Here is a 22,016-nt window from a genome sequence, read left to right on the forward strand (position 1 = left end):
ATTCATGATAAAGACAAGTAAAAAGAAAATACTGAAAAAAGTTGGTGGAAGTAATTAGGGGGGAAATACAATGTGGAAAATTATAAAGATATTAAAATAAAAAAATACGTTAAATAAAATTGAAAAATAAATATCACAATTGATGAAAAGGTAAATAAAAAAGAAGTCAAGTAAAACATAAATATCAATTCATGTCACATTTAATATATCTATTGATGTCTCCATTATTTTTTATATTATTGTGGTGCATCTAATGGCATGATAATTTATTTAATGACCCATTTAGTTATTTCTCTATTTATTTTTTATTCTGGCAGTTTCAGATCTTGATATCAGCTACAACATTCTGGTTAATTCATGATGATAGTGATGATGATATTGATTAAAATGACTGACTGACTGATTGTTCTTCTAGCCAAAGCATGTTAATCATCCTGAACAGTTAGTTCACTTAATATAACATTGTTTGAACCTCCAATGTGACTAAGCTTACAAAATACATGACAGTGAAATATTTATTTTCATTTATACATTTATTTTTACAAAAAAAAATGCCAACAATTTGGTACAGGACAAATGTGATATATCCAAACCAAGTTTAACAAATGCATTTATGTGATTTACTTTTTGCACCTGGATGTTTTTTTGCCTCGACACTTGGTGGAGCCCTTTTACAACTCTTAGACTCAAGTCATGGTGCAGAAAAGCAATGGATGGATGGTGTACTATACCCTGTCTTTGGGAGGTGTTCATGACTGTATTACATTACACCACAAAGAATACGCCATTTGTTTGACATAATATTCTTTTGAAAAACAAAGTACCCTTTGAAACAACTTTAAAACGTTTATTCAAGTTTTGCTGCATCAAAAAACGTATGAAAATAAAATAAAACGACTATTGTTGAAGTCACAGTATTTACCGTATACAAAAACAAGTTCTGGCTTAATAATCCTTTTGAACAAGTTACTGTAACATGAAACATTGCATGTTAAGTTAAACATGTGGTCCGGTTTAAGGTCTTTAATATTTAAGGCATTGCATATGTTGGTAAATATCACTTTGATTGTCTTATGAATTAAATCCAACATAAATCTGCAAACATTTTTTGCATAGTTGCATCATTGTTAACCCAAATGATGTACATCTTAACCTGACGAACATACTATAGTGCTCTTATTGGCACAAGATTAAAGAAAAACAGCAAGTGCCTTTAAAGCCCCAAGTATAAATAAAAATGTAAATGTTGAGTTCTGAGCTATACACCAAAATCTGTTCAACAAATACGACAAACCTGAGAATCAGCCTCAGTTCTTTAACTGAGTAAAAACATTCCTTGGCACATATTTCAAGTCATTTTGCAGCTTTAAATGTATCATTGTTGTTAGGACAAGTATAATTGATTTAAACTCAGCTAATGGACTGACAAAAGCACATACTGATAAAGTTTGTCTTCTCAGTATTTGGAAATAATTGTAAATACATTCCAATTCCAAAAACATAAACAAATACATGTTATCACACACAATCCAATAAACTAAATTGTAAGAAAATTTAAAAACCAAAAAATTAAATTAAATACTGTAGCTTGGCTATACATAACGCTGCAGGTCTGTACAAGCATCTATGGCTGAGGTTGTCCATTAAAGACATCTAAGAATCCCTTCTACCAAAATATCAAAACCAGTACAACTGTTTATATTCTTTAGCTTCCATGTGTCACATAAACGTAGCCTTGCACCAACATCACATATACATGAATCTCTCCTCTGCTGTTCGCGGTACAACACGTGACGGGTCAAGCTGCTGTCACTGTGCAGCTGAAGGTTCAGCAAGGCCCCCCGACAGACTCTCCTCTGCCAGCTGGGACAGGTACTTCTGTGGACAAATGGAAGAAAGGAATAAGAAAACATTTACAATCCCCAAAAATGTAGGTGTGTGTGTGTATATATGTATATATATATAAAAAAAAAAAAAAAAAAATGTATATATATATATATATATATATATATATATATAGCTTTGTATGTGAATTATGATTTGAGTGCATGAAAAGCATTTTTTAACACAAGGTAATATTCTTTTCTCCAAATTATAACCAAACCCAGACCTCTATAACAATGCCACTAGCACATCTACCTCAAGAATATTAAAGGATTTTCTACAAAGATGATTATGTAGAAAATTATATGTGACACACTATAATTAACCAATTATTTAATAATGAATTAATATCAGCAGCTACGAACTATCAGCTTCAGTCAGAAAAATATCAGCATTAAGATCAAAGACTCATGTTGGTATGTTGGTGTGACTTTAGATGACTCAAATACTGTATATGAGAATGGGAGCCTCTCACGGTCGGGGGTTGTCTTTCTTTCTTCCAAATCTTTTCATTTAGTACAGTGGTTACTGTACTGAAACACTGTGTTGAAGTTAGACTCTACAGATGAAAGTAGCTCTGCGGTCAAAAAAGAATAAAACTAATAAAATATATTAACCACACACCCACCTACATACACTGCAACCCACATACACATACGCACATATACACACACAGCTTTGACAGACAGCACAACTGTTTAAAACAAGTTTTTTCTTCCTGGAATGTAATCCATGTTAGGAAATTGCTGCTCCTCCGCCTTGCCTCAGCTGTGCTGCCGGGGACGAGAGAAATGCAAGACGACTTGGCACTGAATGGTCAATAATGAGAAACCTAATACAGTTGCAAGTTTACATGCAAAGTCTATATTTGTGTGTGTGTGTATGTATATGTATGTGTGCTAGAGTGTGTCCGTATACATTTTTGCTTTTGTCTGAGTGTGTTTTTTCCCATCTGATCGCATTCCTGTGTTTTTGACTGATCTGTTGATTATTTTCTATTAACTGTTGAGTCCACTGGAGCCCAAATGTTTTTTCTTGGGGGGTCAGATCTGAAACGTGACATGGGCAGGGGCAAAACGAAGCAAACAACTATTGTTAATAATGTCCACTAAATGGAACTGGGATCCCAAGTTTCCTTAATTGACACACTTCCTGGGTGTGTTGCTTGAGTCATGAAAATGAATTTACAATTAGGGATCCTAGCTATTTAGAGCATTATTACATCATTATTAGCAATATAATTATTAGCATTATAAAATAAAAATAAAAAAACAAACAGCATAAATGGCAATTTATATTATAGCTTTTTGAAATACATTTTAAATTGTCATCTGGAAGCCAACTTTGGCTCTCGGGCCCCACTACAGGCAGCTTAGGTCTGAAATATCTACAAAATGTCATTTAAATTCATAAGGGCATAAAGATGTGAGAAAAACATAAACAGTGAGTTTTTGGTGTATTCCTTCAAACGACCAGAATTTTGATCAATTATCAAAATAAATATCAATAATATAGATTTTCAGCTGTCAAATGTTGAACAAATTGTTCTTTGTACTTTTTTTGCCTATTGCCCGATTACAATCTAGCAGGAAAAGTGTTTAGGTACAAAATGTAAACCAACTCAACAACCAAAATATACCAAGAGCATGTTTGCTTTGTGAATAAAAGTTAGATTAATGTTTGTACACTAAATTGACCCTCATGTAGCTACAGAAAGGTCGTAAAGTTTCACTGTATTTTGTGTTCCTGTTTATAAAAAAAAATGTAAAAAAATGTAATCTCCCATATCAGATGAACATAAGAAGAAAGACAAAGAAAATAACATTACATGTACAATCTCTATGACGACATTACTCAAACCAGCAACAGGTGGTGTATAAAATGTTTCTACCAGACCACAATGACTGTGGACCACACCAGCAGTACAGTGAAGCATGTACGCTATCATCAAAGCAAACGTACAGACAGACATGTTGTACATGTGCGTACAGTACACATTGCCTTTACTGAGGGTTAGCACGCTCATATAATTCAGGAATTCAGGGAGGGAAGAATAAATAAAAGAAGGAAATGTATAATTCGATTTTCTCATTTTAATTCTTCTTGCCATGATCAACATCACCTGAAAACTGTGTGTGTTACAGTGTAGTGTGTACCTGTAGGTTCCTGTAGTGGACAGTGCTGCGGCAGTGGGTGGTCTTTGCACTGTCTTCACTGGTATAGAACAGTCCGCACAGTTTACAGTAGAAGCCGGTCCGCGGAACAATGAATTCAACTCCTATTAGACAGTGAACATAACAATTAGAACTAAGCCCAACAAATCAGCATCCGACAGATGAAGGTTCCTCTGAAAGGATTTTCACCGCGATAGTACTTGAGGCAATACTGCAGTCCAGTGAATTACATGCTGCACTTAAAAAAAAAAGGAAAATAATGAAGCATTTGTAAATGAATCTAAATTTTAAAAGTAAAACTATTTATATAATAAATTAATTTATGTGCAGTGTAAATTTGTTTTACTAATTATTTACATTTTTGTCAATTTTTTCATTATTTTCTTTCAACAACGACAGAAACAAAACAATGCCTCCATCAGTGACAAATACTGTAACCTCTACAGGTGCACCCCTCACTGCAGTAATGAGAAGTGTTTTAAATGAAAGAAAAATTTATCAGAATGAGAAAAGGGACATAAATCACTGACAAAAATTCAAACAAATTAAAACTATTTTCTTCACTTTTCTTTTTACTCTAGTGTTGACATTGAGTTATGAAATACAACCAAAAGGGAATTTTTTTTGTACACAAAAACATTTAGAAATGATGAATACATGAAATGAAATGTAATCTCTTGAAAAGGGCCTATAACACCACAATTTTATTTTCTTCTATGTATAATGAATAATAAAGAATGGGACACTGTTCTTCCACTTAATGGCTTATGCTGGTAACATGAATACCCTCTCACACACACACACACACGCACACACACACACACACACACACACACACACACAAACATTTTAGGCAGTGTATCTACAGACTAAGAGAGTCCACCAAGTGAGCACAGCATGTGCATTTTAATAGAACTACACTTTGATTACAGAAAATTGCAAAAAGTGCATGTTATTCTAGTTCAAATGAATACAGAAGAATGTAAAAAAAACAAACAAATGGCAACAACAACAATCAGATGACTCATCAACCTTATATTAGTCTCAGCCATGCTAGCAATGGATACAGAGCCTTCTGGACACACACACACACACACACACACACACACACACACACAAACACACACTTTGCAGGCATCATACAACAGAAATAGCCACGCTCTCATGTCTGCACTGTGGTCCAATGTTGTTACACTGCACCACAGCTTATGTCAGTCTCCATGCAGCAGGTCCAACACTGGCCATGTGCTCAGCCGTGTCATTCTAGCTCTAATGACAATATAAATACTCATCTCCCAGGGGAACATTTCACAACCTGCTCATCGAAATAGGTCAGCAAGTGGCAAAGCAATTCCAGTCAATTAGAGTGCTAATGCAACAGGTTGTCAGTGAACTTATTAATGGTGTGCCTGACAACACTTTATCTTTCGGACTAAGGTCGTAGGCTCAAGACTCCATGAACCTGTATCTGTGGCGACGATTAAATATAGACCAGTTAGTTCGTAGACTCATGGACAGGTTTTTATCCAGCCAGAGAATTCTGATAGTTTCATCATTAGTTTTAATCATTATTGTTGCAGTTAAATATTTACCTGAAATATAAACCTGAAATTTGCTGTCAAAATGAGAACTATATGAACTATATCTGAGATCCTAAATCTTGATTTATTCTCAGTGCATTTTAAAACATTTCAAGTTAGTCATAGTGATAATTTAACTTGAGATGCTTACCCAAAGGAATGCTGTGTTCACCGACAGCTTTGTCTTGCTCATGAGATGGCGAGGGGGCCTCAATCTCTGTAAAAGATGTAGAAATTATGAGAAAGGCAGGGTAAGCAAAACCTTACCACATATGCTTTCATTGCCTTCATTCTCACAAGCTCAATCTAATTCAGCTGAAGCTTAAATGGGGCTTCAGCAGTCTGAATAAGTCAAAGTTAGTTAATCTTCCACTATGTTTTTGTTCAAAATGCACCCTTTGTTTTCTTACTATCCTCCAACATAGCTCAACAATGGAAACACAGGTAATCTGGTACTATAATGACTGTAAATTTGAAATATATCAACTTCCTCTTTAGAATGCCTTTTTGGTATAAACATAAATAATTGAATTAATAGATTATCAAAATAGCTGCACATGTTTTGACAAACAACTAATTGGTTAATAATCTAATATATTGTATTGGAATAGATCGTTAGGATGCTTAAAGTAATGTAATATAATGAATGGGAAACATTTGACTTCTCTGTTAAAATGAACCTTTTTTAAGACTGTCATCCTTGTGCTGAACCCCGTTACTGATTGTTTCTGTGACCTGTCCCACTTCCAGGGTTTTGCTGTCCTTCGATGCACAAATGGTATTTTCCATTGACTCCTCTGATGACCCGCTTTTGGTTGCATTGTCCTCTAAATATGTCTCCTCCAGTGCAGCCTTGAACTCCTCATTTGGGAAATCGCTAAGGTTAGGTAATGGTAGCGCAGGAGCCACTGGACACTGGAGCGATTGGAGTTTCTGGTCTTCAGGACTCATTGTAGTCAAAACATTCTCTTGTTTCACAGTTACAGATGTTTCTGCCTGGTGTCCAACATCCTCACAGAACTTTTCCTGTTTAGACTTCTCGTTAGATGTCTCTTGCACCTCCGAGGAGGACGAAGAAGCTGGTACTATATGCTCCTCTACAACTTCTTCTTCTGCAGACTCTTTGGGGCAAGACACAAACTTTTCCAGCTCAGGAAGATCTGGCTCAATAATGGAATCATCCTCTCCACCCACTTCATCAACAGTGACCAGTTCCTCCATGTTCTTAGGATACCAACACTCTCCATCAGTGTCATCTCCACTTTCCCACTCCTTCACCTACAAAATGGATTAAGAAAAAAGTTATAAATACTCTTTTCCAAGTACAGTAGCAGTATCCTGCAACTTTACAGTGAACCTGTGGACTTAAATAAGGACCTGAAGGAGTTAACATGTAAAATAACAATCAAAATGCTTACTTACAGTGTCTCTATCTTGACTACATTTGGTTGTCTCTTTTGGCTTGCTGCTTTGATGAGGGGACACAGACTTTTCTTTTGACTGGCGATCCTGGGAAAAGAAATTACTTAGCAGCTAGAAGGATACGTAAAGTAGGTATAGAAGAATAATGCACTTTTTTTTACTCACAGGGTTTTCAGCAGCATTTTCCCTATCATGTTTTTCTGCAGTGGTGTGCCTCCGGCTTGTCTTCTTGCTCCTGCCCCTGTCTGGTGACATCTGTCTCTTGTCTTCCAGGGCTCTGCGAAGTGGCTCCTCAGTCATCTCAAACTCTGAATGCCTTGATCTACTGTGGTAGTCACCACCATCCCTTCTCTTTGACTTTGCATCGTGCCTTTGGTATGGAGGTCTGGGCGGCTTGTCAGACTTGTACATCTGTTCCTTCATGTAGAAGTCGTCCTCCATGTTCCTGTAAGAGTTGAAGGACATGCCTTGAGGGCTGCCTCGTGGGTGCCAGTCTCTGTTGGCTCTTATCCCTTCACCACCTCCACCTCCACCTCCTCCTCCTCGTTCATCTGCAGATCTTGAGCTAATATGATCCAAGGGTTTCTGGTAACCCTTCCGACGGTCAGCTGCCCGTCCATTAGGCCGATCGTCATCCACGCTGCCCCCGTTTCTCCATGGGTCATCCCTCTCCCTTTCGTCTTCACCCCTCCGTAAATGTGATGACCAATCCCAAGAGCCCCTGCGGGGGCCCATGCCATTGCTGCCTCTCTCTGGACCTCTACATGATGCCCCCTGGGGGCTGTGGGCTGAGCTGCATGATGTAAAACTGGGGCTGTGGGAATGAGGACTCAGAGAGCGACTGATAGGGCTGCGGGAGCGTGCTCTCTCTGGCATGTAGCTGGAGAGATATGATAGGTAGTTTAGATGGATACATTTTCTAAAGCAAAAACATCTATCTGAAAACTAACACTGATTCATGTACTACAAGAAAATTTTAACTAGTCATGAAACAGTCCTAATTTAATTCTGATGCCTCGCTATGACCTATAAAGGCAAATTGGACAATCAATGAGAAGATTGGTTCTTTTTGTATAATTATTATAGATATTGTTAATGGCTGTCACTGGGTCGGAATCCGACTTATCAAGGTTAGATAAGTCATAAAGTTAAGACTCTTTTATGGCAGATTGCTGAGGACGAATTGAGGGGTCTTTGGTCTGGTGGTAAGGTTTAATTGTTGCACCATCGTTATATTACAGTTATTAATTCTACATTGTCACAAATAGATACATTAACACATCACCTGTAATTAAAAAAGAAATACAGTATTAAAAATGCATTGCCTCTTTCTTTCACAGCAAATGCATATGCTTGCCAGATCAAGATCTTTACCATAGGAGGCAGCAGTGCTTGAACCCTTTCGTTCACAGGAGATACCAGAATCAACAAAAAATAACAGTTCCCTTGGGAAGGCTTTAGGCAGTATAAGTAGTGACATTTACTAATCACTGAATTTCCTTTTTGTTTTCCTTGATTCCTTATGACTCATAGAACCTGACCACACAAGAAGACGCATTTGAGATTAAAAGGAGAATGAGGAGTTTCTTTACTGTTCATGTTCTTGCATCTCATCCCGCTCCCGCTGACAGCTGATATCCTGGATGATTGACTGAACATCTTTACCTGGTTTCTACACAGAAAAGAAATTCAAGTTTAGTAACTGGCTATTATGGCCTTTAACTGCTGTTTACTTTGATCTTCAGTCGTACCTTGAGTTGAAGCTCCTTGTACCTCTTAGACATTCGTATGAGAAGCTTCTGATTGGTAATCATAGCTGGAGTGAGTTGGTAGTATTGAACCATGGCCTGAGCTGCCTCAACATACGCCATCTCCAGAAAAGCCTAATGGGAGAACACATAGTTGCTGTAAACAATAGTCCCCTTCTGACAGTTATATGGTGTTTCTTGCGGGACATCTGAAACATATTTCACATGTCACATGTCAGACTGGGATGCAGGCAAATCTTTGAAAATCATCATCACAAATGATCACATTTCATGACCATAATAAATCACAATCGCTTTAGTCCCTGTAACCAATCCCATGATTTTGGTGCGAATGCTTTAAATTTGATAGGGGTGATGTTAATGTTGCAGTTGAGTTCTGATAACTGAAACCTGAGAGCCTGAGTGAGCTGTCATGTACTAGTAGTTAAACAGCCAGTAAGTTATGACAAAGTACATGATATCACATAACAGCTGCAGCACAGAAAAGCTGTTGATAATCATAAAAATGCACATAGATTATTTGGTGATCTGCTTCTTGGCAAATTTCTTTCAAGCTAAATATTCACATGATAATCAGGAGCTCATCAGAACAGAGGTCTCTGCACACACACACACACACACACACACACACACACACACACACACACACACACACACACACACAGCAATACTTTTTAGATTATTTTGAGTTTGAACCAAGGTAGTATGCAATTAAAGGCCTTAGACCTACTGTAGGTCTGACAAGCAGCTGTACTTTGCCAAAATAAAGAAGATCGCTGTTACCCTGGATACTTGTAGTGTTTATTTAAAGGTGGTTAATTTTTGGGACTAATGCACTCAATATACACAGTGAACGAATATAAATGAGTACATTTGCTTAAGAACTGCTCTTAGGTACAATTTTGAGGGGTGTGGAATAAAAAAGAAATGTTTATGCTTTTACTTTACTACATTTATTTGATGACTTTGGTTGCGAGTTAATTTGCAGATTACATGGTGCATCAGTGCCAAAGTAGCACAATTTATCTATCTTATCAGTAATCGTATGAGAAAACACTGATTCTACTTATCTGAAAAATGCAGATTATCTCACCCAAAAACAACCGACAGAAAACTATATATACACACATGTAAATATATGTATAATCTATGTTTACTTGTACTTTTGATACTTATGCCCATTTATTGCACATTTATTTTAACACAATATTTTACTTTTACTCAAGCATGACATTTGGTGACACGATATCCAAGATATACATTTAAAATATTCATCGATAAACTTGAGTCACAAATAATTGATAAATACTAATGTTATGTTACCTGATGGGTTGAGCGCATTAGGATGTAGTTGGTAACTTTGCCAAATGGTAGACCCAGGTTGATGACATCATTCTCTGTGCAGCTGCCTTCAGGGAGGTTGCAGATGTGAACGACTCGCCCTGCTGTTGCCTTTCTTGGTGGAAATGTCTGCAGATAACAAAAACTACACATTTTGAGCAACTGTGAGTGTTGTTTAAAATATTGTATGGATCAGTGTCAAAAATCTACTTAGTATCTGTTTTGAATTTGAATTGAGTCCACCCTTCATACCACTTCATCAATATCAACAGTCATCTAGTTTTACATTATTATTAACTGTAGCGGCAAAACCTGCCAACCCTATAATGAGGACCGGACCTTTTAACCCAGCTGTCATTGGTCAGAGATTCTAGTTGCAATTTGTAAGCTAACTTCTCAAACCACACTGTCTCCTTGTCTATTTGTAAATGGGTGACACACTAGATAAAGTGTGTGTGTGATCTTTTAACAATATGTGAGGCTAGTCTGTCTAATATCAATGTAACACTATCACACAGGATGTCATGTCATTTTCCCTCCTTGAAACAGCCCACCTCATTGCATCTATTAATAGTTCCTTGGCAGTAGTGCAGCGGTGATAATGAAAGTTTTCTTGTTTGGATTTACAGACTTGTCAGCTGACTCTCCCCAGACATTTCACATATTTGACACAAATCCCTCTAGGCTACCAGACGTATCTCTTTGTCTATCCCCCTTTTCATCTGAAGGAAAGTTGGTAGATGACTGGTTTATTATACTTTTCTTCATGGGAACAAACAGTGGGCTGAATCTACTGCTTTATTATGATTATCATTGTTTACTTTTATACCTTTATTTGTAAGGCAGATGAAGACTTTTTCCTCCTTTTGTTTCTCTGTCAGATGTCTTATTATTAATCCATTCTTTCTCATTCGAGCTCTATCTATAAGATCATCTTAAGAACTGCATAACTTCCCCATAGAAGGGGCTCTGCATGTTGTTGTTTAGTTTAATTGTGCTACTGAGCAGTTTACCTCCTGCATATGACACCTTTAAAAACACAAAAGCAAGAACCCCTTTCAAGTTTAATGTGTTTATCTATATTCATCATCAAACCAGCCAGTGAACATACCGTTTGACACCTCTTTTAATATCACTGCGGCACAGTAGTAAATTCAGCTTGTCATATCAGGGAGTCTTATTTCTGCAACTATTGTGCTGCAGCTGCAGTTTTTACAGTGCCCCTCCTCCTCTTCCTGCTTCTCTGGCTGATAGACATGACAGACAGTTCCATGTGTGGGATAGACTGGGGTCCTAATTCCAACTCGGACCAGCAGCAAGGGTCTCTGTTTTTACAGGGAATTTGTTCAGGGAAAACCCTACCCTAACATACACTTCACACCGGGTCCAATAGCCATCACGTGTAGCATGAGTAAAGGCATGGAGGAAACTTTTACAGTCTCAAAGTCACTTAACTATGCATGGTGAAACATAATCAGAGACAAGTGTATCAGTATTCATAAGATACACGAAGTACTAATCCGAAACATTCCATAAATAACAAGTGGTTGTATCTCACAAAAACCTGACTGATAACAATAAAGATAAAGTAGTTCATCAACTGAAGACTCATACTTTCCTTTAAAACAGCAATTTTGGATAATCATACAACTTTTTTAAACATCAGACATTATCTATTCACAAATTGTGGAAAGACCGCATTACTGTTCATACAACCACAATCGAAAGATGATCTGGATGACTAATAACTGAATTTCTATGACACAACTTAATGATTTCTGGCCAGCAAGTTGACATCAACAGCTTTAGATATAAGAGTGATAATTCTATTAACAGCTCCATGCAGTGCCAGTGCCAGTGCCACAGCGTTCATCAGAATACATAAAGGTCAGTGCAGGTTGGCTTAATAAACACATCCAGGAATAGAGTGGAGTTTATGTCCTTGGAATATTAGAGAGAACAAGAGTCTTGTTCACTGCACTCACTAATGTCTGACCTGGAAAATGTTGTCTGTGTCTGACTGCCCAGACAGTTTGACCACAGCATTGATATCACTGTCAAGGTTGGCTGAAGATTTAAACAGTAGCAATTTCTGGTGACCGCAAACCAGAGGCGCAGAGTGTTGTCATGTTATTGCATACTCACAAGGAGTGCCCTGCACACACTGCCAGGGCCTCCTTAAGTGATTGCTTTTGCACATAAGACTTTCAACTGTTTTTTTTTTTTTTCAACAAAAACAGACAACAAACCTTGATACAAAGTTACATTTTCAGTTACAGCTGTATCTTAGCTTAACAATGCCACGGTTTTGAGTCAGTCGCACAAAAGGTTTGGCACTAACATTCACTACAGTTTGATTCTAAGAATTAATTAAAAAACACAACTACGTAAAAAAAAACATTACAGGAAATACTTTGTCATTCTGAAGCTACTTTGCCTTGGAAAGAGCCAAAAATGTGTCATTTTTTATTTTTTATTGAGCTGGTAATTAGCTATGATGGAGAATATTATTGTATATTATTAAAATAATATTAAAATATTTATAAAATTATTATTAATATTATTGTATAACTAACCTCCCATGAGTTTATTGAAGTTAATCCTAAACAAAAACGTTGTTTCTCCATATTCATTCATAAATCGACTGCTAAAACAATTGCACCCTTTACTACAGTCAAAAGAGGTACTGGTTCCATCTGCCACAGTGTGTTCAGCGTTACTTTCTGTAGCTGAAAACTTCACACTCTCAACACTATGACCTATGCAAGTTAGGGGCAGAATGGTGTAAAAGATAACAACCATTTCACACGGCGATTTGCCGTTTCTCACTGACAGCATGCTGACTGACATAGGCTGGAATCTCTCTTAAGGACATGTCTGTTTATTTGTGCAAAGCAGGACCCGTGTTGGAAGATCCAGGGAGATGGTCAGTCAGGTTTCACAGTTTCTCTCCACGTTCCGATGCAGAGCGCTCGCACGCTGATCCCTCAGATCGTTTTAACAGTCTCTCAACAGTCTGAAACTTTATACCATCGCCTGGGGGTGTGACCCGGGGGTCTTAAGGTCTGTGCTCCTAACAGCAGTTAGCTGTAATCCTGTGTTTATCTCTGTATGAGTTATGTTATCACATGAAGCTACTGTGTTACTTCAAGCTGGGCTTCTGGACAACAGGAAGGCTATGTATGTGCAAGCGTGCATGTGTGTATGCTTTTATCTGTGTGGTTACGCAAATGTGGGTGCAAGCCTTTTCATGTAGATTGTAACAATTGCTTTACTATATTTTGAACGAAAAATTTAGCTTAGAGAAATGTATCTTGGATTTCACTTAACAAAGAGGGGTTTTTCTTATTGTTATCACATGTGACAGTATGGTAGATTTTTGTGACTCTGTGTTCAAAACAGGGACTTAAGAACAGTAAAACCCCACCTGTTCCGCTTAGACAGGTGTGTGTTTATGACAACTAACATTAGCTCATGTAGCACAGCCTGTAAATATTTTCCCACTGATACAATAAATCATGTTGTCAATAACCAACCAATGGCGCATATGACTTTCACAGCACAGAGTCCTGGCTCCTGTTAGATAGGGTCCCCTGGCAATGAAGAAAAGAACTAATGGCGGACACAATAAAGTTTTATAGTGAAAGGGACGTAATTTAAACAACATGGTCTGAGAATCTGGATCATCTCTTTAAGGAGGCAAAATTGTCCTGAACATAATTTTTTAATCTTACTCCTCACTAAACAATGTTTTTTTCACTATCCCTTTGAGCTTTTATTATTGTTTGTCTGTATACACTCTGTGTAGTCTAGTTACACTATATAAAGCGCACACTATTTTCTATTTTTGCAAAAGTCCTACAATGTCCAAACATACCAAAATAGATCCAGCTGAATTACAGGACAATTGTCTGTAAGTTGACTGATGAAACATTAAGTTTTTCAATGAACATAGTCTTGCAATTATTTTGAGTGTGATATACTATGCCTTCAATAAAAAGCTGGTAAAAGCATTTAACGTATTTATTGGACACCTTTAAAATGTATGGTAAGGGTTGATTCAAGAAGTTAAGAAAACTGCAGCACTGTAAAATATACACACTGTACAAGTCTGCACAGTGTGTACATGTGTGTCCGCGTACAGGTATGTGTTCCAGCACTGAGTGTGTATTAATGCCCGCTAACTGTTGAAAGCTGCTCGCTGGGCAACAGATTAGGGTTTCCCCTGGTTTGCCGGGGCAAATTTTCACCTCGCTCATCATCCGCAATGTGCTTTTTAAGAGACCTACTTTCACGATGGACAACCATCAACAGCTGCTGTTTTTTAACCCTAGTCAACCAGTCAATGTCCAGCACTATTGAACAGGCACACTGACTACAGCAACAAGTAGTTACAGATATGTTTCGAGGAACACAGAAAAATAAATGTAGCTTTTATGATTGCCTGTTTTAATACAATTAACAGAACTTAAAAAATAATTGTTTAATCATTGATAAATATGCTCCTGTCTAGATGATGCTAGTAATTTTTACTGTCCCCATAAATGTTGTTGTTGTCCTACTATTACCATCGATTTCATTTTACCCTGTCATGTCCTATGAGTGTCTTTAGCGGCCTATTCAAATCCAAGTAAAAAAAAAAAAAAAAAAAGATTTCTGCTGTTCAAATAAACACTTTCAGTTAGCTCTGCAGTTACAGGACATGTGTGCAATAAAATTGGAGCATGGGGCTCTGCAGAGCTTGTGTAGACAGCTGCTGCAGTTAACATGAAACAGTTTCTGTTCTGAAAGGCACACAATTAACGACACGGCTGAGTTGAGTCCGTTTAAAGACATTTTTATAGTAGGACGCACTTGTGAATGTGAACATGTGTTCCCATCTAAAATGGAAACAATAAATCAGTAATTATACTAAGCAGTAGAGTGTCTGACAATGCAGCATAGAAAATGTACGAAAATGCAATAGTTTCAAGAAGTTGGGCAATCATTAAGTGGTAAAATAAGATTATATAAAATATCTCGACACATAGTTTCTAGCCAGCATTGTAATTGCCAGGCTATACAGTTGAATGGAAACGAGTTGTCAAGTCAAGACAAAGCCCACTGTCAGGCCCCAGCAGCTGTCAACAAGGGGATATGGGTCCATTCACAATACGTAACGCATTGAGGGCCAACTCATTACGCACCTTGTACACTTTTTCCTGCTGCTAAGCTACAAAATCTATTAAGATAAAAACTGTATTTGAGATGAACATTAACATGCAAATAACAAAAAGAAAACATAAATATTATACTTGGAGAGCCCTTGTGAAAAGCAGAGCAACTCATTCATTTTAGTATTCTAATTATTTTAATCTTAATCATTATCAATTTAGTATTTAACTATTATGTTTTTTGTTGTTTTCATAGTTCATTGCATTTTGGTATTCATTCCTAAATCAAATGTTGGACACTGATCTATTTGCCATTTCTCTTGCTACGTCTTGTTTTGATAAGAACACATGTGTTTCTTTTTTCCGAGAACATATAGGAAAATATGAAGGGAATAGTATTAACAAGACATGCAAGTGTAATTAGACAAGTATAATACCATATCATCAGTCTGAAAAATATAGTCTGCACTTAAGAATACCAATGAAACTGACCAGCACCATCCAAGTCTATTATTGACAGTTATTGATAATAGTCGAATACTATAATACTATAATACTAATCAAGGTATAGCTAGATTCCTGTTATGTAATATCATCAATCCAGGATGGTGACTGACCTTTACCACTTCATTACTAGATATGCTAATGGAAAATCCTGAGAAAACATCCATACATTTGTCTGACCTTTGACTCTGGCTGGTGTGGGGCAAATCCTGTATCTGACATGGGATACGTCTTCATGGCTGGAGCTGGTAAGTATGGTGCATTGGCTCCTGAGGATGCATCTGTGGAAAACAATTTGAAATTTGGAAATAAAATGTATTCTAAGGTAAACCAACTGAGAGGGAAAGAAAAAAAATGGACTTAATGGTTAAATGTTCTAAATGTGACATAAAATCTGTATCATTCAAAATCATTACTGGATTTTTTCCTTTTTCGTAGTCTATCTGTTGTATAATTATGCATTTGAAAACATAATGTTGAAATCATAGATGCAGCACAAACATGCATCAGTGCTTAGAACTGACACCTGGTGAGAGTGGTCATACTCTACTGTGATATCAATATACTCTCATGTTCTCAGATACAACCTGCAGTTTGTTCCAGCAAAGATTTCCTGAACATAGAATATGCTGAATGTGCTGTAATTATAATGATTTGGCTTCAGGATTTCTCTACAATGGCCCAAGGTGTATTTAGTAGCTGAAAAGATGACATAATTTTTCCATGTCATGTATAGCTATTAACTACAACCCCCAAAAACCTTTGTCCTATCTGCTGCCGGGGGTCACTCAATAAAAACAATGAAAACATAGTTTGATGATGTTGTGAAGTAGTGCTGGATCATGGCAGGTTTTATTCATGTTACGTTTCGTCACGTTCAATGACTTCCTCACTTTCTTGGCATATCATCTGGTGGCCACAAATGACTCGCAACGAGAGAACAGGTGCTCAATTTGTTGTGTATCAACTTTGTGGGTTTACTCTTACAATATGCGCACAAAGAGTCTTAAACCCCCAACAAGTATGAAACTAAGATTTGGATTAGTGCTCTCGTCCACAATATTTTGGATTTCAAATCACTTTATTCAAACAGCATACATCAATGTATCTAAGTACACTGTCAAGTTATAAAAACATGCTGCCTCATACCCTCATGTAACTAAAAATAGTCCCTGACTTCCATCTATCACTCCGCTTCGCATATTCAACGAGAAAAACATCACTCATTATAATGCTAGCAAACAAGGACACTTGTGGTGGCTAATGGGTTATCCTACCTTGGCTTTGAGCAGAGTACACCATGGAGTTCGTCCCTCCTGTGTTCAGACCTCCATCAGAAGGCCTGCCGACACCGTAGTGAACAGCTCCAGCTGATACCGCTGTGGAGCTGCAACAATCATTGAAGGCTGATTATAGCTGCCTCTCCCCTGCCTGGCTCACGCATATCTTGTGACAGAGCTCATATTCATAGAAACATTAAGACAGCTGTATATAGAGTGAGGAAAAGGAAAACAAAATGTTTCCAACAAGAGAAACATTTTCTCTGAACTGGTCAATATAAACAAACATTTTGACCTAAAATAGTTTGAAAATCACCAAAAAACAGACTTAACCATGAGATGCCATGAGCTTTGGGCATGAGACTTGTAATTGTACTGCAGTAGTAAAACAACAATTACAACCTACTTTAAACTCTGTCAAATCAATGTAAGTCCCAAATAACCCACCTTTCATTTGTGTACAACATTCGGTTCTGCAGATGTAGTTTTCCCTTCACATGCTGGTCCCAGTCCTAAAAACAAACACATATAAACACACACACACACACACACACCATCCAAACATAGAATCAAACGGTTTGTTCAGAAGCTCACTGCTTGCTCTCCCATCATACCCCTTGTATAAGCTCATGACTGAAAGTAGTAAAGAAACAAGTTAGCTTGCAGTTGCCCATCAACTCAAAACATTTTAAATGCATCTGAAATACCCATTTTCTCATCCAAAGCCAAAACCCAAATTCTAGGGTCTGGGAAATCTTTTAAGCATCACTCACTCCTGTTCTATTTAAAGACAAAATACTTGAGAATTTGATGGCTTGTTAAACTTCCCACCGTCCATTAATTAAAGAAATGTGCAGGTGAACAATGTTAATCTTAATGTTCAGGTCTTCTACAGCCACAGTGACAATTACAAGTAATTCCTCATACATTAACATACATGCAATCTATGCTTATGATTGATGAGTTCACTGACCTTAAGGTTGTAGACCTTCTTGTCACAGATGCTACATTGGTGTGGCAGTTGAGTGGGTGTGACAGCGTGGTAATCATTGACTTGGTAAGGCTGAAGTGTCCTGGTACCTGAAGACAGAGTTTCCTCACTTCCACGCAGGGCCTGGTAACCCCCAAACCCCTGCGTGCCACTTGAACCAAAAGAGGAAATCCCACTACTGGGATTGAATTTGGGGTCAGGGGTGGGCTCCTCTGGGTTATACAGCTCTGTTCTGGACCGAATTGGCTTCCCAGCTGCTGTCCACACATTGGCAGCATTAGAAACAATATCCATCTGTCCGGTGTGACTCGGGTTAGCGGGATCTTTCCATTGCTCCTTATGCCCAGTGGAGTTATAAACATTCATGTTCTGCTCATTGACACTAAACCCAGTTTGTTGCCCCAACATATCATGCCCATAGAAATCTCTCTGAAAACCAACACTGTTCATGTTTTTTACCTGAGAGTTAATCGCTGAGTACTGACCATCACCAGCAGTTCCTGATGCTGGAGATGTACCCCCAACTAAGTTGTACTGAAGACGCCTGTCAGTATCGGAGGGGTACACTGACCCTGACTTTTTACCATACTCTGCACCCTGTTGGCCCAGTGTGCCACCTCCACCAGGATGGTTCAGTCTCACATTCCCTGGGTTTTGGCTGAATCCTCCACCCACCAAGGCCCCAAAGGCTGAATTTGCAGAGGGAAACCCTAGCACTCCTGTGGGGAATGCACTCTGGGGGTTCCCAACCATTGTCGAAGTCCTCAGCTGATTGAACAGGGGTTGGGACATCGCAACATTGGAAAGAACCTGATTGAGAACAGTGGCGGCAGTGGCTGTATTGCCCCCTTGAGCCAGCTTGAGGCGATGGAGGGTAATCTGGGCCTGGAGCTGTGCGAGCTGGAGGCTGGCTGGAGTCAGGAGGAGCTGTTGGTTCTGCTGGTGAGGCCCCGTCTGCACAACACCTTGCAGCTGGCCCCCCACCTGTAGGCCCTTCTTATCGCCGCTGTCGACAGGCACCGCACTGATGCTATCAAGAGAAAGAAGACATCACATTTCTTATGAATCTCGAAGGACAAATACACAGGCTTTATAAGATGTAACACAATAGCTGAGAAGTTAGCCTCTAATGTTTCTGTCTATGATCACATGTATGCTCTTAATGTGGGGCTCAGACTAGCTGCCTTTAACTGATTGTTTTAAATTATGTGGCGTCCTCAATCCTCATTACAAATGGTAAGATCTAGTCTGCAACTCAGATGTTCTGAGTTACCAGCCCAGAAACCTATATCACTCAAGTTTAATATACAGCCACAGTTGCAAGAATCCAGCCAAGCTAAACTGGATGAATGTAGAGACAATGCCAGTAGGAACCAATGGGACTGAGGTTAAGTGGTGCCAACACTACGATGCAAGCCATGCATGTCTATTTTGAGAATCAGCAAGTAACAGCAAATACATTTTTCTTTCAAAATTAACTACTGGTTAACAGGATATGGAATCACTTAATACAATAAATGTCCCTATGCAATTTTGTTCACACTGTTCTGTTTACAGTTAAGTTCCCACTGTTTTAACAATTACTGCAATACCAATGTAACAACTGCAGCTCTGCATACATTTTTAGAATGTAATGCTGGTTAGCTTAGTATTTGTGTTTTATGCAAATATAGTACAGACAATGCAAATTGTATACTATTCCAAAACTACCTACCAATGATCACTTTTGTTCAGTTAGACTTAACGAACATTCACACAAGGCTAACTAGTAACCACCAGCAGCTATGTTACATTCACTACTTTCATTAACATAAGAAACTACACAGACAAAAAAAATAATAACTGGGTAATACAAAGAGACATTTACTCAGTACTCAGTACAGTGCTGTTCTCCATATTCACAGAATTGTGTTTCTCACAGCTAGCATCAGCAAACAAGGCGAGTCTTACAAGTGATCGACCAGCAGATGGCCGGCAGTTGGGCACAGCCATCAACTGTCTGTCAGAGCTGCTGGGTTTAGGATAAACCAAAGGAAATAATCCCTGCCAAGAGGTATTACACAGCGGTTCACTACTGATGAAGCTGTTCTCTTACCTAACAATGACTTTCTTTATTTTCAGGAAAATGCATTTTTCTTTGCTTGTATGCCTGATGAAAGAAGCTTGGAAAGATGATTTTGTCAGCTTATAAACAGAGCCGATGTTAATTAATGCAACTTGCAATGTGCACAGATGTCATTACACTTCCCATTAACTACAGTGTGTTAGTCCAGTTTACTGGCAAGAAAACTCACCTATAAGGTCAGTGAACATCTAGAGAGACAAATCATTCTTAAGTTTTCCTCTCAGACTATAGATGTAAGTGGGCAGCCTTCCTAGAACAACTACCTTGTGTCAGTAGACTGGCCCGTTTACCACGGACAGACTGGCTGTCTCTGCTCCACTATTCATTCTCATTCCTCTTGCTACCAATACTGCTGATATAAAATCTCTTCAAACCAGAGCTAACATATTATAAGGCAATGCAAAGTAAATTAGTGGGTAATAACTTTCATGTCATACAATCTATGCTCTTACTACTATAAGCGTGTCATTGGATCACTATGACGAATTTATTATCAAAGAGGCTACCTGGAGGATAAAGGTCATTTTCATTCAGCCAGCGAGATGTTTACTCACAACACTGTGACATGATATAAAAATAATAATTTTTGAAGCTCAGCAGTCTTTCATAGGTTCAACAATTATTTCAATTAGTTCTCACCAACATATGGAAGATTGTGTATTTCATCTTCCACAGGGAAGTAACAGCCCCTCTATTACGGACCAGGTCGTGTAAGATAATGTCACATTTTTGAATAAAGAGATAGTAGTTGAAATAAAAGAGGCACAGCTGTATAGAACAAGGAGGAAAATATCAAGAGGTTGGTAGTCTAAGTGCATATTTTTTTACTTCTATACAATACTGACTGTACAACAGCTTCCTAAAACACAAAGTGCTGTAATTTAACCACTCAGAACCTCCCATTGGTGCTGTGACCCTGTTTGACTGGTCTGTTCCTTTCAATTTCTGATGAATGCTCTCACATGCTGTCTAAACTTAGTCTACTCAGCTATTCATCACATCATCTATGTTAAGCACTTGACACTGGCCACATTGGCCACTGCTCCCAAGCCCCCAGAAAGGTGACAGACCAATTGGATTAGACGTGACGAAATCACAATTTGTTCAAGACAAAGATATATCAGCCGTTAAGTTTTGCACGCAGAAACACCAATGGGATGGAATTGTAGTTACTTGTGATCATGTTTACCAAGACTGTTCTTAAACAGTTGAGCACATGTTGAGAGATGGGTTATAAAATGGGTAGTGGTTGTCCTTGAATATAAAAAAAGTTCAAGAAACATTTTCAAATATGAATCTATGCAACTGAATCTTGTGGAAGATTATCACCTCTAGGACTGTCCTCGTACTGGCTTCTGTAGATGTGATGTGGTCTTGCAATTACATTGCCACATCATAAACTTATCATATCACAACCATAATTCATTGTCCTACTGAGAGTAAACTAACCTGCTGTAGACATATGGTCCTAAAGTCACAGCCCTGAAACAGAAATAGAAATCTCAAGGGACAATATAAGTTCCTGATTTAGCGGACTTTACATTGTGGTGTAATGGCTGGAACATAATAACACTTGTGGAATCTAATAATCCAAAATTAATAATTCTTCTTAAATAACAACTTCTATTTTTAATTTTTTTTTAAACAACTTATTGATTCGCACTAGTTCATCACTTTCACTTACTGTTTTCAAATTTCACAGATAACAGATGACATTGTTTCACAGATTTTATAAAAACTGATTTGGGCAACTTCAGTCAGATAAAGTATCATTGAAAAAACAATGCTGAAAA

At 37.9% G+C, this 22,016-nt stretch overlaps 1 protein-coding gene across 11 annotated transcripts in view; it reads right to left on the bottom strand.

Annotated features, from left to right (window-relative positions):
- Window positions 1–512: 512 nt before the first annotated feature.
- rbm20 (RNA binding motif protein 20) overlaps window positions 513–22,016 on the bottom strand; it is a 53,650-nt gene continuing 32,146 nt past the window's right edge. For 9 of the 11 annotated variants that reach the window (XM_030435202.1, XM_030435192.1, XM_030435220.1 and 6 more), the window contains 13 exons: window positions 18,081–19,128; window positions 17,555–17,619; window positions 17,105–17,214; window positions 16,008–16,108; window positions 10,153–10,299; window positions 8,812–8,943; window positions 8,653–8,732; window positions 7,226–7,940; window positions 7,061–7,147; window positions 6,319–6,916; window positions 5,790–5,855; window positions 4,041–4,162; window positions 513–1,878 (listed from right to left, as the gene is read on the bottom strand). In XM_030435202.1, coding sequence (XP_030291062.1) covers window positions 1,810–1,878; window positions 4,041–4,162; window positions 5,790–5,855; window positions 6,319–6,916; window positions 7,061–7,147; window positions 7,226–7,940; window positions 8,653–8,732; window positions 8,812–8,943; window positions 10,153–10,299; window positions 16,008–16,108; window positions 17,105–17,214; window positions 17,555–17,619; window positions 18,081–19,128 — 3,340 coding nt within the window. In that variant the 3' untranslated portion in view covers window positions 513–1,809. Of the gene's footprint in view, window positions 1,879–4,040; window positions 4,163–5,789; window positions 5,856–6,318; window positions 6,917–7,060; window positions 7,148–7,225; window positions 7,941–8,652; window positions 8,733–8,811; window positions 8,944–10,152; window positions 10,300–16,007; window positions 16,109–17,104; window positions 17,215–17,554; window positions 17,620–18,080; window positions 19,129–20,193; window positions 20,248–21,672; window positions 21,706–22,016 lie in introns of all 11 variants that reach the window. The other 2 variants (XM_030435235.1, XM_030435229.1) reach the window with 2 other exon arrangements.

Source organism: Sparus aurata, chromosome 1 (assembly GCF_900880675.1).
Source record: "Sparus aurata chromosome 1, fSpaAur1.1, whole genome shotgun sequence".
NCBI lineage: Eukaryota > Metazoa > Chordata > Actinopteri > Spariformes > Sparidae > Sparus > Sparus aurata.